Source organism: Ambystoma mexicanum, chromosome 6q, assembly GCF_040938575.1.
Source record: "Ambystoma mexicanum isolate Mex_15411 chromosome 6q, UKY_AmexF1_1, whole genome shotgun sequence".
NCBI lineage: Eukaryota > Metazoa > Chordata > Amphibia > Caudata > Ambystomatidae > Ambystoma > Ambystoma mexicanum.
In genome coordinates this window covers 222,654,214-222,667,641 of record NC_090937.1, presented here as the reverse complement: position 1 = coordinate 222,667,641, position 13,428 = coordinate 222,654,214, and the positions used below count along the sequence as shown (strand labels likewise).

The following is a 13,428-nucleotide window of genomic DNA, read 5'->3' as shown; positions in this document are numbered from 1 at the left end:
GGAATGTTTTGTGTGACTGAAATCTCAACTTTACTCTCACCCTCCCCTGGGTTGAGGTGGGATTTATAACCCTAATTGAGGTTGCCTGATTGTGGTGGAATGGTGACCTTCTCATTGGCAAGTACCTCCAATCTCTCTGAGTCTGGTTTCCAGTCCTGGTGGTGGATACCTTTCAGGACCTTCCTCACTGGCTTCACTGTTCCTTGTGAGTGCCTGGGAACAACTGGAGAGCTCTCCTTGTTGTTGAACTGAAGAGCCAGGCGGATGCCTCCTATACCACCCTCCCTAGATCATGGAGTGGATGTTGGAACCTGGCCCACAGAATCATCCCAGTGATGTAGCATTGTATGTTGTGAGTGTGGGCATGTGAAACTGCAGGTGTGAAGGAATCTTAAGGGGATTAGCAGAAGATTGGTAAGAGGCCATTTGGTGATACCAATCTATCCTGTCTACTCCTAACTCATCCACATTCTAGTTCTCCCTAACACTTTTGCAGGGCCCCTGATCTCCACCTTTCTATCAAACCATTGAATCAATAATTATCTTCCCCAGGGGATGATTTTGTTCTATCATCTGCACTTCAGATATTCATGGTGAGGTGTGGTGCAGTGCAATACACTTTTGCAGATTGATGTAATATTGCACATATGCACTTCATATGTGTGAACATCAGGAAGTTCATATATGCACAAGTAGACACAAATGTAACTCCAAAAGAACAAATAACTGCAACCATAAACATGTGGAGTGACACACAAAGTGCATTCACCGATACGTGATTAATGTATGTATAATGAAAGTGCTGTTATTGGTGCTGGTGTGTTGCTTTTGTTTTGCATGTGTCCTCGTCACGTATACATGAAACTGGATAGTACACTGTTATTGTGCAGTTTATATATGCTTGTATTGGCGTAATGTGTCCTGTTATGCTTAACTATAGTATGGATATAAGCTAGCTAATATTTAAAGTGAGCCTTAAGTGAATGATGTAGTGTGGTGGTCTTTGAATTACAGTATTATCACACTTCTACTGAGTGTTCCAAATGTAACATTAGCACTCCCATAATTTGTAGACTTTACATTTTGTTGTTTTTATGCTGAATGTTTGTACCTTAATGATGTGAAAAAGGAGAGGGTGGGCACCACATTTTGAGAAGTCGTTCAAAAATGGTTGTTTGACTGTTACGTATCAATGTAACAGAGCGTGCCACTAAGGCCTTGGCACCAAGGTATCCAAACAACTATTGCAAGAAAAAAAGAACCATGAAAAAATCCCATTTCTTGCAACATCTCAAGAACACAACTTATATTGAGGACTCCATTATGTTTACTGTAGATGTAAAGAGCCTGTATACAACTATCCCCCTGGATGTTATTAAATGAAGAAGAGAGAAGACCCTGAAAAGAATTTACCCTGATATTACTGCAGTTAATTTCTGAAAGTTCTTACTTTCAGTATAAAAACAATTTCTTCCTACAAGAATCCGGTACATCGATGGGAGTGGCTATGGCCCTCACATATGCAAACTGTTTCATGCACAAATACGAGAACGACTACATTCTAGAACATGGGGTATGGCGGCATTACATGTTCCTAGCGTCCGTTACATTGATGACATCTTCGGTATATGAAGAATACCTTTGACCCCAGAATACAGTTTACCTACGAAATATCCAAGGAACACATCCATTTCCTGGATGTGGCATTTGAAATACGTGAAGGAAAGTATTCTACTAATATATACCGATATCAAAGAGACATATCCCAATAACTTACTTTGCAGACTGAGCTTTCACCAAACCAAGCCTCATCAAAAACATACCTTATAGTCAGATGTTGCGAGTCAAGAGGATAGTCAGTGACCCTGGCGATCTTGAGAAAGAAATCAACATAATGGGAGAAAAGTTTCTAGCCCGGGGATACAAACGGGAAGAGATCACTTTAGCTACTGATCGTTTGACTTACACACAACTAAATTCATCACCTACAGAGAGCAGGAAGAAATAAACGACCCCACCGTCGGTACATGTTTCTAAATACTCAATACAGAGTAACTTAAATTCATTATATGTGCTACTGTTCAGCTCCGATTGAGGCTTCATGGACCCTGTGCTGACCACCTTTCGTATCTGAACTTTTGAAATGTTAAATTGTGCATGCTATTCAATACCATTTTTGAGACTTGTTTCCATATTATTTCCCCATATTTTCTGTCCGGTTTATCACTCTAGCAGAGCTAACCTATTCGTGAAGATATTACACATTATCTTGGTACCAGAACCTTCAATAGTGGTAGTGCCTTTGTAGTCCACTAGGTTTTCGAGTTTTCAATACTAACATACAGCACTGCCACGAGCAGATTTCACCCTCCCGAGTCTGTCAGCATGACTATACAATAACACTGCCTCTAGGGGCTACAGCACATTTCCGGGTTTCAGGTTGTATTGCCAATCACAATATGACCTATCAGGTAATCACCAAACTAAAGCCAACCAAAACAGGTCCACTTTCCCGTGTGTCCGTCTCCATGGACACACGGGACGTGAGGCGTACGTGACGTCATTGATACCTCCACGCCAGACGTCACTTTGGCTGGCAACGGCAAACCAAAGGATAACAAAGATTGGCACTCCATTCCACCTTCAAGCTGCAGCGCCACAAGCCAGATGGCATCAGGTCAGTACACAGGTTTTTGAGCAACCACAGTCCCTAACCAATCGCACGAAGGTAATGTGCAGAATGAATAGGATCTACTATAACACACAGATTTCTTATCGCATCTAAAGTAGAAAGGATAGTACCATGACAGTCACTTGGATGACTTCTATGTCCCAGGTAACATGCTAGACACGTATTTATATCTTCGGACATGAAACGTTTATGACATTTTTTCTGTGGAGTTTCTCTTCATTGATATGCAGTTGCCATTCGCTATATAGAGTTAAAAGGCAACCATTTTCAACGCGTTATTCAAATTAACGAGCCAATGGATATTCTAGTGTCAACGTAACTCACAAATTCAATTCTCTTCCTTTGTTCACATTTTTCTTTATTTATCATGAAACTAATGTGGGGTATGTACAATTCTACAAATTCAACTGTTTATGTTTATTTTCTGTTTGTATGAATACCATGTTTTGTATAAAATGTATAGTGTTTAGCCCTGAAGACGGAACACTTTACGAAATGCATTGGCCTACACGCCAGAGATACATACATGTGCATGCATACTGCCGAAAAGAACATTCAACATCTGGAAAAATCTTGCTAATTAGTCATGCAACGTCATTCTTGAGAAATCCTCATGAACATAATATAAAACAACAAAAATACATATTTGCAGCTTACTCCAAGAGCATTGCACGAGCGCACCACAAACTGGGATTTTATTCCTGTACCTTAATGATGACATTTTCACGGTCTGTAGACTTATCCTTAACCTTATTATAGGGGGAACATTAACACGTTTTTGAAAGCATGTTTTTCCCAATGATTATCCCCTTTTTAAAGTTTGGATTCCATTTGTATTCCACATGCAAAGAATGTGTGGGTTGTTTGCCTGTTATACTCCCGTTTGTTCTGTATTGAGTGTGTGTCCACACCTGCATTCTGAAGATGGCTCAAATCCCAACTCTGGTGGTAACTATTGTTTGACTCTACAGAATGTGCATCCATTCATGTGTTCCGTGCAGATCAGTGTTGGTGATAGTGTGTTCAATTTGGTGAGAATATGTGTGTGTGTGTGTGTGTGTGTGTGTGTGTGTGTGTGTGTGTGTGTGTGTGTGTGTGTGTGTGTGTGTGTGTGTGTGTGTGTGTGTGTGTTTGTGTGTATGCCTCATACACAACACATGCGTGCGTGACTACACCACCTCTCTTGTTTATGTGTGAGTGTGCGTGTGTGTGTGAGTGTGTGTGTGTTCATGAGTTTATGATGGTCTTACTGAATGCTGTTTTCAGTAGTGTTCCACATGTTTTGTGGGAGCATATGTTTGTTCCATAGTGTCTTTTGGTGTGTGCATGTCTCATTTGCAACAGACAAGTTGTTGACTCATGTGTAGTGAAGTAGTGAGCCAAAGCTACTTTCAATTTAATGATAAATGTAAGTAGGGAGCACAGCAATGGGCCCCACCATGTCTCCTAGTATAGCCAACCTATTTGTACAAGAATTTTAGACTAAACTTATATGAAATGACTCTAAACGATTTAACGCACAACCGCACAGCTGGAAAAGGTGCATTTACCATATTTTCATGCTATGGAAAGGTTCAATGGAAGGCCTGGACAGTTTTAAGACCTGGCCAAACAGTCTCGAAACTAACTTGAGGTTCACTTGTACCTCAACGACTCAGAAACTAATTTCTTCGATATTGCCATCTAGAAAAAAATGAGGGCTCGGGGCAAACCCTTATTAAATTAACACAGATAAGAATTATCTTTTGAGATATGACTCCTTTCACCCTGTGAGTCTGACAATCAACTTCCCATATGGCAATGTTTACATCCGCATATGAACAGTACCAACATACATAGATTATAAGAAAAAAGGGTGATTCATTCTGAGAAACTCACTCAGCGAGGCTATCCAGGTGAACTTGTTAATCTGTCCAACCAGCAAGTGACTAGCAACAATAGGCAAGCTATTGTAGCAGGAAGTGAAAAGCAGAATAATGATAATAAACTGGTATTTGAGAGTACTTTCAGCAGAAAATCATGGCAAATTAAGAGAATAATCAAAAACAACTGGCATATCATGAACAATGGAGATAGTACCCTACCCCCACCAGTATTTGTATTTTAAAGGAGTCCGTTCATTAGGAATAACATGGTGAGAAGTTATAATGTGAAAACAGGCTCACTTTGGCCTAAGCCCCTAAACCTGAGAGAAGCACTACTAACTAGACATTCAACCTGTGGGACTTGTTTGGTGTGCCAATACATGGGTGCATTCACTGAAGTCGAGTTAGGTCTAGAGTACCCATGGGAACAGTCCTATGTGTCTAATTGCAACACATCACTGGTTGTCTATGCCATTTTCTGCCCCTGTCATTTGTTGTAAATTAGGGAAACCATCTGTAAGGTAAAGATGCGTATCTGTGAACACTGCAGCTGTAAGCGCAATGATATTATAAATGCTCCATTAGTATGAGAACAAAAGAAATGGAAAACTACTTTAAATGGACAGAGGTCAAGAAAATTCCACAAACGGATACTATATAGAGATTTATATTTCTAAGAGCCATATAAGAGGGCTTAACGAGACACTAGAATGAAATATGATTGTTTCAAACTCTAAATTCTTGGGCTCATATCATTCTGTAATAATGAAACACGTTTATTGCCTGAGCAAAGTACCAGTCGTGTGATATATTCCTGTTATTCAATAATGTGTTGATTTACTCAATACGTTCCAGAGTAGAAATCCTCTGACACCTATCAGCTGTGCCATGTGAGCAATGCAGAGACATTTCTGCAATATCACTGGGATTCTTTCCAATTGTTTTATTTTGATTGCTTCATACCTTGTATTATAAATCCTGCATAACACCTTACACTAAGTTGGAATGGCCACGACTACATTACAATTGTCTCATGTTTATGTACTGATCATTCTCTCATTAGATATGTGGATTTGTATTAAAACAGAATGTAGGACACTTGAGGTATGTTGAAAATGTCCTCGTGCATGTTTCTACACTTGCTGCACCACTGGCCTACTTAATATTTAGTTATAATTAAGTGGTCTATTATAGGTAATAGCTCCCACAGTAGGTAGAGTGCCTTTCCTTTCGTCACATAATGGTACATTTCTGTCTTTGATATTGATTTCTATACATAAAGCTCAATCCAACTTCCTCAGAAGGCAACATAAATCACAAGACCTACGGTGAGGTCCCCATTAGGTTAGTACTTCACTTCTAAGCTTAAGTATGTACATGGCATGTGTTTTGTGTTAAAAGCCAAATTTGAGCTACATTATAGGTTGTGGTATTTTCTGTCTGTACCCACAGGGGATGACTCAAACATTAACTGATTGGGTTACCCCTTGGAGCTATCAAAAGAGAGATCTTAACATAGAGAGCAGCACCCACCCCTGTAGCAAGTATGCCAGTGGGCACTAGATTAAGTCTTTGTCAGGTAGGATAAATAATGTTCCCACCTTGTATTCCTGCAACAATAGAGCATTTACCCTCTACCGAGCGATCCACAAAATAGTGATCATCTCCTTGTCCCTCTGTTTACTTACAGTACCTTTGGAATCACTAGTCCGCCTACCTTTTAAGAGGTCTCGCTAATTTCACAGGGGAATGAAACATGTCAGGCTTCAACATAATAAATGCTGATGTAAACCAGGCATGCCGAAAGAATGAAATTCTGACTATTTGGGCACTTACACCATTGATTTAGAAAGTTTGCTTTTACATCATGCTATAAAATGAATTCAGACTCATATGTCGTTTGGCTCTACATCATTGATAACTTAGAGTCAGCTTCTCTCGTTTTCTTTTTTTCCTTTGGGGGATACTAAGTATTATACGTATTTGTCAGATTTCTCAGCATATGACATGTGTTAGGATTGCTCTTTAAAACAACAAGATTGGTTTACAATTTGTTTATAAAATGTACGTGATGGAATCTGATGTTTTAATGTTTCCACATTCAAAACGTAAGTCCTTTTTTATAATGGAATTCATAAATGAATGTATTAAAATTTTGTTTCATTAAGCAATCTTTTAATATAAGAATGCTAGACTTATGTGATTATATCGATGGATGGGGAATAGTAGGCATAGGCTTGTCCGGTGAACAGTATGAGGGTGATCTTTGTTGATTTTAGGCAAATTCCAGTCAATCAGTTGCAAATATTTTCTGAAAGACCAGTTGCACAATGTGGGATTTTGACCATGGACTCTCTATCTCCAGCCTACTTAAAGAAGGGGCCTTTTACTAGTCAAATAAAAATACCACCCAAAAGCAGTTCTATATGAAATGTGTGTAGCTTGAAGGGAGCGGACATGTGAGAAGGGAAACAGTTTGTGTCTGTTGTTTGGTTATTCACCCACTTATTGGCTGCCACTCAAGCAGTAATACCAAACTTTGACTTGCCAGTGTTATTGCTAAGTATTCTGCTGAGTTAATAGCTTACCTTTACCTGTAAATGTTTGGTGTAATAAAAATGTCTTAATCAAGTGTGCCTCCAGCTACTTAATTGATATCTGTTCCTTGCAAGGATGTTGTGCTAAAACTAAGCATTGGTAAAGCTCTCAGTTTGAATTTTCATTGCACTGCTAACACATATCCAGGTAATCACACATCTTCCAGCTGTTGCCATCTTCTTGCCAAGTAGCGTTGTTATGGCAGTGTCTAGCAAAGTCCTGTTCCATGCCTAGACAAAAGGCAAAACTACTAGCTTTGCCAATAGTGTTTTCTTTTTACACGGGGTTGTTCCTAGCTCAACCACCTTGACCTCTTCCTCTCCCACCGTTTGTACCAATGCCCATTACTCCACTGTTTAGGGGGTGATCAATAATGCCAACCTCGTTCCAATGCCGGCATTATCAGCTTATCACCTGGAACGCCAAAAACAAGAGACTCTATTTGATACGTATACCTAGTAAAAAGATGGCATTGGAATCTTCTGTTATTTTCATTTTTCCAAAACACATATGCCAGATTCTGGAAGCCGCAGAGGCTTTTTGAAAACTTTCATCTATCATTTCCGCCAGTGTGTTTATACACTTAAATGTTGGCTTTAATTTCCATGAGTCCACTTAGAATTCTGACACTAAACTGTATAGAATAGAAAATGGACAACCAAATTCACAACAGTGAGTAGTTTAAATTAAGTACTGGCCTCTTTTCTGCAATTACAGAGCTGGCAAGTCTATAATGGCAGTCCAGTAAACATGTTAAGCTGGGTGTTCAGTTCAATCGAGTGATGATAACATGGAACAGTTGGTATAAACCACGTCCTGGAAATTTCCTAGACTATATATCGGCAAACTGGCAAAAAACCACACTACAAAAACTACTAATTGAATATGAGCAGAAATATTCGTGGACAGCAGCATTAAAAAAATAACGCTTTTAGAAAGTGTGATTTCATATATGTGTACTATTCTGAAATGTCAGTATTATCCTAAAGAACCATTTTGTATTTTGTATTAACTCTTCAAATTATATTAGTCGTACTACATTGAGATCAGGCCGCACCTTGTATGAACTATGACTAGCTAGGAAGATAGTCATGAACTACTTCAAGTCAATGTATGCTGATAAAGGCGTCTTGCAACAAATGTTTTAAGAAATATGACTCATCCCTTTGATTTAACTTTAAGAAAAATATTGACCAGTTAATCCCACATACATACCCGTAGAGGGTGTATTTTTACATTCAATAACTAGAAGTACAGCACAGATCACGCACAGTTACGTCACTGTTCTGGGACCCTCCACTCACTGAACAATGAAAGAATTGGGAAAATACTATGGGGCCAATTCCCAAAATGTTCCTCTGGCTTCGCCTTGACTTAAACCTGCAGAGTGCTTTTCGGTTCACAAAGAAGTTGCTATGAGTAACGTTAACTTGCTCCTGACTTACTTGTTGTAAATCAGGAGTAAGGCAGAATTACGTATAGTAACTTCTTTGTGAATCCAAGAGCCCGCTCTAGTTTTAAGTCAGGAGTAAGTCAAAGGTACTCAATGAATTTTGTATGTGTCCGCCCGTACACCTTTATGTATCACACCTGCTGTCATTGGCATGCCTTTAATTAGTCTTAATGAAGGGAGAACAAGTCACAGTGAATCAAACAAGTAAGAATGCGCTTGTGTATACCTTTAAGAATAATTAGTACTCTTCCAACATTCCGTATCAAGGAAATAATTCATGTAAAATCCATATTATATCATGTAAAGTGCACTGGATATGCAGTGTGCACATCTGGCGATATTGCAGAAATGTTGAAACTGTGTTTGTGCAATTAGCACTAGGATAACAACTGCCATTGTGCGAAAAAGATGTTCTCTCAATACATGTTGGCACAAGTGCAAAGGGTTGGGACTATGGCAAACGATTCCCTGGGGCGAGAATGCATGAAAAGGATATGTTGTTGGAACTCACGCGATAATTGCCCTTGCACCATACAAACCTTCATTAATACTGCCCCTTATCCCAGGCACAGGCGACAACCTCGCATGTTAATTCAGTGATTACAATCTATTTTTCATGCATACATGTCATATTTGCAATCACAATCAACTCTGCTAAATACCTTCTGGGATTTAAGTGGTAACTTACTTTTCCAGAAGTCGCCATGAGCTCTTCGGAGGAGTGGGGAGTTGTGGTTGTGCTGCTATCTCTTCTTAGTGCGTCTAAAACGGCGGCACGTTGCTTTATATGCGCAAAGAATTAATGTTTATGGGGCGTGTTAGTGCCAAGACTCTGGGCAAATGTTTGATAAACCCGTGCCTTTGCTAAAAGGCCAATACAAACAGAGGGGAGGGAATGAAAGTTCCTGTGTCAAGCTCTAAAGCGTCCTCATGCACTTCCCCTGAAAGAGACAGAGGATAGCACACCAGCAAACACTAGCATTACCAAAGGCAGCGAGCGCGAGTGCACGTACATTTATATTCATAATAGATTAGCACCAGTCAAATGAAATCAAAATTATGAATTTATTCATCATGCAGTCGGGGTTAAATGAAAACCGGTGTCTGGAGAATTATTTCTGGGAAGGGGTGGCCTTTCAGAAAGAAAAAGGTATTTTCCTGTAGAGTAGATGGGAAATGGAGGAAGAAGAAATGGACACTGTTGGCATCTACCCCAACCCTTTATCAAAGACAATGGATGTCTAGTGCAGAAAGAAGCCAAAGAGTGGATTTAGAAGAGACATGCGTGTACTGAATATGTAGAGCGAATGTCACAGCTAGACTACATTGTTCATGGGAGTCAGCTGTATGCTAGGGAGCTCCATGCATTAGGAGGAAAGGAAGTGGGTCCAAAGTGTATGAACCCCTAGAACAACTGTGCACATTTGAGGGCTCAGCTATAATTTACATGCAGCGTACATGCATGTGGTGAAGCCTATATGACAGCTGGACCTCATTTTGTATGGGACTCAGCTGTATGCTGAATGCCACAACCCTGAACGAGGAAAGGTTGTGGAATACATGTGTGTAAGCCCCTAGTACATCTGTCTACAGATGAGTGCTGTGCTATACGTTATGTGCAACTTACATGCACAGTGAATGGTGTGCAGACACGTGCAAATTAAAGGGTAATTGTAGACAGTTGCGAAACCAGGTGAAACAAGTTCACTTGTCATCATGAAGGATGCAGTAAACTGGGGCCTTAAGTCTGCCGTGAGGCACAGCGACCAGGAGCCAACATCTTTATGGAAGAATACATTAGAATGTTCTTACCTTGTGGGTCAGTTAATCTGCTTCTCTCAGCTTGAAGCAAACATGAGCTGGGCCCAAGTTACATTATATGGTTTATGTCCTGTCCTTTGGCCATCTTGCTTTTTGGCTGTCTTCCTGCCCTCTCAGGTCGAAAATAACCATACAAGGTCATACACCTATGGCGTGCACGGCCTGGATTCCCAGGCAAAGTGCTTTGTATAACTGGACTGGCTGAAGCTTGGCTTGGGTCTGTCTGGCCCCACCCCACACTTCAGCCAGGGGATATGTGTTCCTGGCTAGATGTGGGTGTAGAGGCTGTCCATGTTTGGACCGCCCTTACCTGTTTGAATGGTGCAGATGCTTTCCACCGGCGGACGAGGCAGCACCCCAGCAAGGATTGTGGATAAGAAGAGGAACCCCATAGCTGGTACATAACTGGCCCTGAGTAAGAGTTTGAAGTAAATGGGTAATCAGATTTGATAAGCTCACCTATTTTTTCCCATTTAAACTTTGGACAAAAAACCTGTGAGTTGACAATTAAGAGATGATATGTTATGTTATTTGGCATTTGTATAATGCTTACTGCCATTGGTATGTCCTCAAAGTGCTTTGAGGATGAACGCCCTTTGGAAGACCATAAACTGAGTTGAGAGGCAGTGAGAGGAGTGGTAAAATGCATCTGTACATTTATAGCCTGATTGAAGGAAGGTAGGGAATGGCTATATCCCTAACAGCAGCCCATATTGACAGGTGTGGGATGGCGCTGTGTAAAATTGTTAAGAGAGTCAAGATATGTGAACAGCTGGAACTAATTTTGTGTGGGACTCAGCTGTATTCTGTGGGTAGTGATGCTCGGGCCAAGGGTGATGTATGTTTAGGGTAGGGTATAGTCAAATTGTGTGCTATGTGAGCAGCTGGAAAGACCGCCTGTGGGTCTCAACTGTACTCCGTGGGATCATTCACATGAGTGTCAGCAAGAATCAGCAGTGGGGAGACACAGTAGCAAACCTACCTTTGGTATATTCTCTGAAAAATACAAGTGTGGTAAAACACAAACTGTGGCGAAGAGTAAAGTAGCAATATAAATTAAGAGCCCTAGCCAGGCAGAATGCGAATGTGCAAAATATAAACAGGATCGAGATTTCAGTAGAAATCTAATATGGAAGCGAAAAGTCAGGCAAAATGCAAGTGAGGCAAAATAAAAGCGGCGGCAGATTCGAAGCAGAAATCTCAACATTGGGTAGATTTAAAGCAGGAATCTATACTGGGAAACCTAATCAGGTAAAATGCAAGTGTGACAGAACACGATCAGTGGTGAGCTTCACAGCAGTAATCCAAACTGTGAAAAACCTATTTAGGCAATATGCAAAGGTGGCAAAACATAAGCAGTGGTGAGATTTGAAGCAGCAATCCAAGTTCAGGGCCCTAGTCAGGCAAAAGAAAATGTCGCTAAATAAAATCAGTGGTGAGATTACAAGCAGCAATATAAATTGGGAAACCTAGACAGGTAATGCAAGTGTGGCAAAAATATGAACAATGGTGAGATTTAAAGCTGCAATCTAAATTAGGAGCCCAGCTTAGTCAGAACACATGCGTGGCAAAGATTTAAAGCATAAATCTAAACTAGGAAACATAGTTAGGCAATGCAAGTACCAAGGTTTTAAGTAGCAATCTAAATAAGGAAGCCTAGTCGAAAATAAAAGTGTAGCAGAATGCCAAAAGTGGTGTGTTTTAATGTAAACAAAAAACTGTTGGAACACCTTGGGAAGAACTATGCAGGTGTGGAAAAATAAAGCAGTGGTAAGATTCAATGAAGAAGTCGCTTACATGGAAGTAGATGTAGAAGGAGAGTGTGCCATCCTGCAGGTCTGGGGCACCAGGCAAACAGGGATGGTAGGCGTCCAAAGCAAGGCACCATTTGCTTGTGTCCTTCGCCGGCTGCCCAGGCAAGGCTGCCCTGGGGGAGAGCTTCAAAGATGTTGTTCTGGGTCTCTTGACCTGGAAAACCAATAGTATGCGGTGTGGGTGAGCAGTGGTGAGAAGGGAGGTGGAGCAGGCTCTCATGGCCGGGGAGCACAATGAAGGTGCTTTTTGCAAGTTTAAAATGCCCCCAGAAGGAATAAAATACCTGTCAAGGCCTGCTGCCGCCCTGGGATGACTCCTTATCATTGCAGGTGGCCATGAAATGGGAAGATCTACCTCTGTCACCGAGTCTTCTTGGTGTTCTGGGTCCTGTGTCCTGGAATACCAATAAGATTCAGCAAAGGCGGGCAATGGGATGCAGACAGTTGGATCTAGTTCTGAGGCCCAGAGAGCACACCGAAGGTGCTTTGGGAAGGTTAGAGATGCCCCAAGACGGATTAAAATGCTTGACAAGAGTTGCAAGGCAACTAACACCCTAGAATGACTTATCATCATCGCAGGTGGCCATGATGCCATCTTTCTGTAGTACAGCTTCCACTTTTTCTAGGACTCCTGATGTTCCTGCAGCAGCTTTCTGTTTCATGTTGACAGGTTCTTTGGAGTTCCTTATAGTTTGATATAATAGCCTTTCTCGGCTGTGACAAGCACCCACTGATCTGTTGTAATCCCCTACTTGTGGGCTTATGCAGTTATGCAACCCCCTATGGCGATGACACGTGATGGGGCGTGGATGCTGAAGTCATTGTTTAGCGGCAGTCGACGTGCCACTAGAGGCTTGTGCTTTTCCCCTGAGTTCACCTCTATGTTGTTGCCTAGAAGGTGATGGGTAAGTTTACGGTTTTTGGTTTCCTGTAAAGTATCTACTACCCTAATTTTGTGTGACTTGATCTGTGGGTTTGGAGATGGTATTGGGTGAAAGAAGCAGCAGTTTGCTTGACCCCTCTTGTCTGGAAAGACCTGCTTGACATCTGACCAAGCATCATTAGTGCGCCATGGTCATTCTTAGCTCTTTTTAGACTGCCATCTACCTCTTTACTAAAGAGACAAGCCTCCTCTATAGGCTTGTCCAGTAGGATAGCTGGTGTTTTGACTTTAAAAACTGAGCC

At 41.0% G+C, this 13,428-nt stretch overlaps 1 protein-coding gene across 1 annotated transcript in view; it reads right to left on the bottom strand.

Annotated features, from left to right (window-relative positions):
• The window catches only part of LOC138515911 (alcohol dehydrogenase 1-like), a 321,818-nt gene extending 312,393 nt beyond the window's left edge, over positions 1-9,425 (bottom strand). Inside the window, exon 1 of the mRNA XM_069630674.1 lies at positions 9,297-9,425. Coding sequence (XP_069486775.1) covers positions 9,297-9,314 — 18 coding nt within the window. The 5' untranslated portion in view covers positions 9,315-9,425. The remainder of the gene's footprint in view (positions 1-9,296) is intronic.
• Between the last annotated feature and the right edge of the window lie 4,003 nt (positions 9,426-13,428).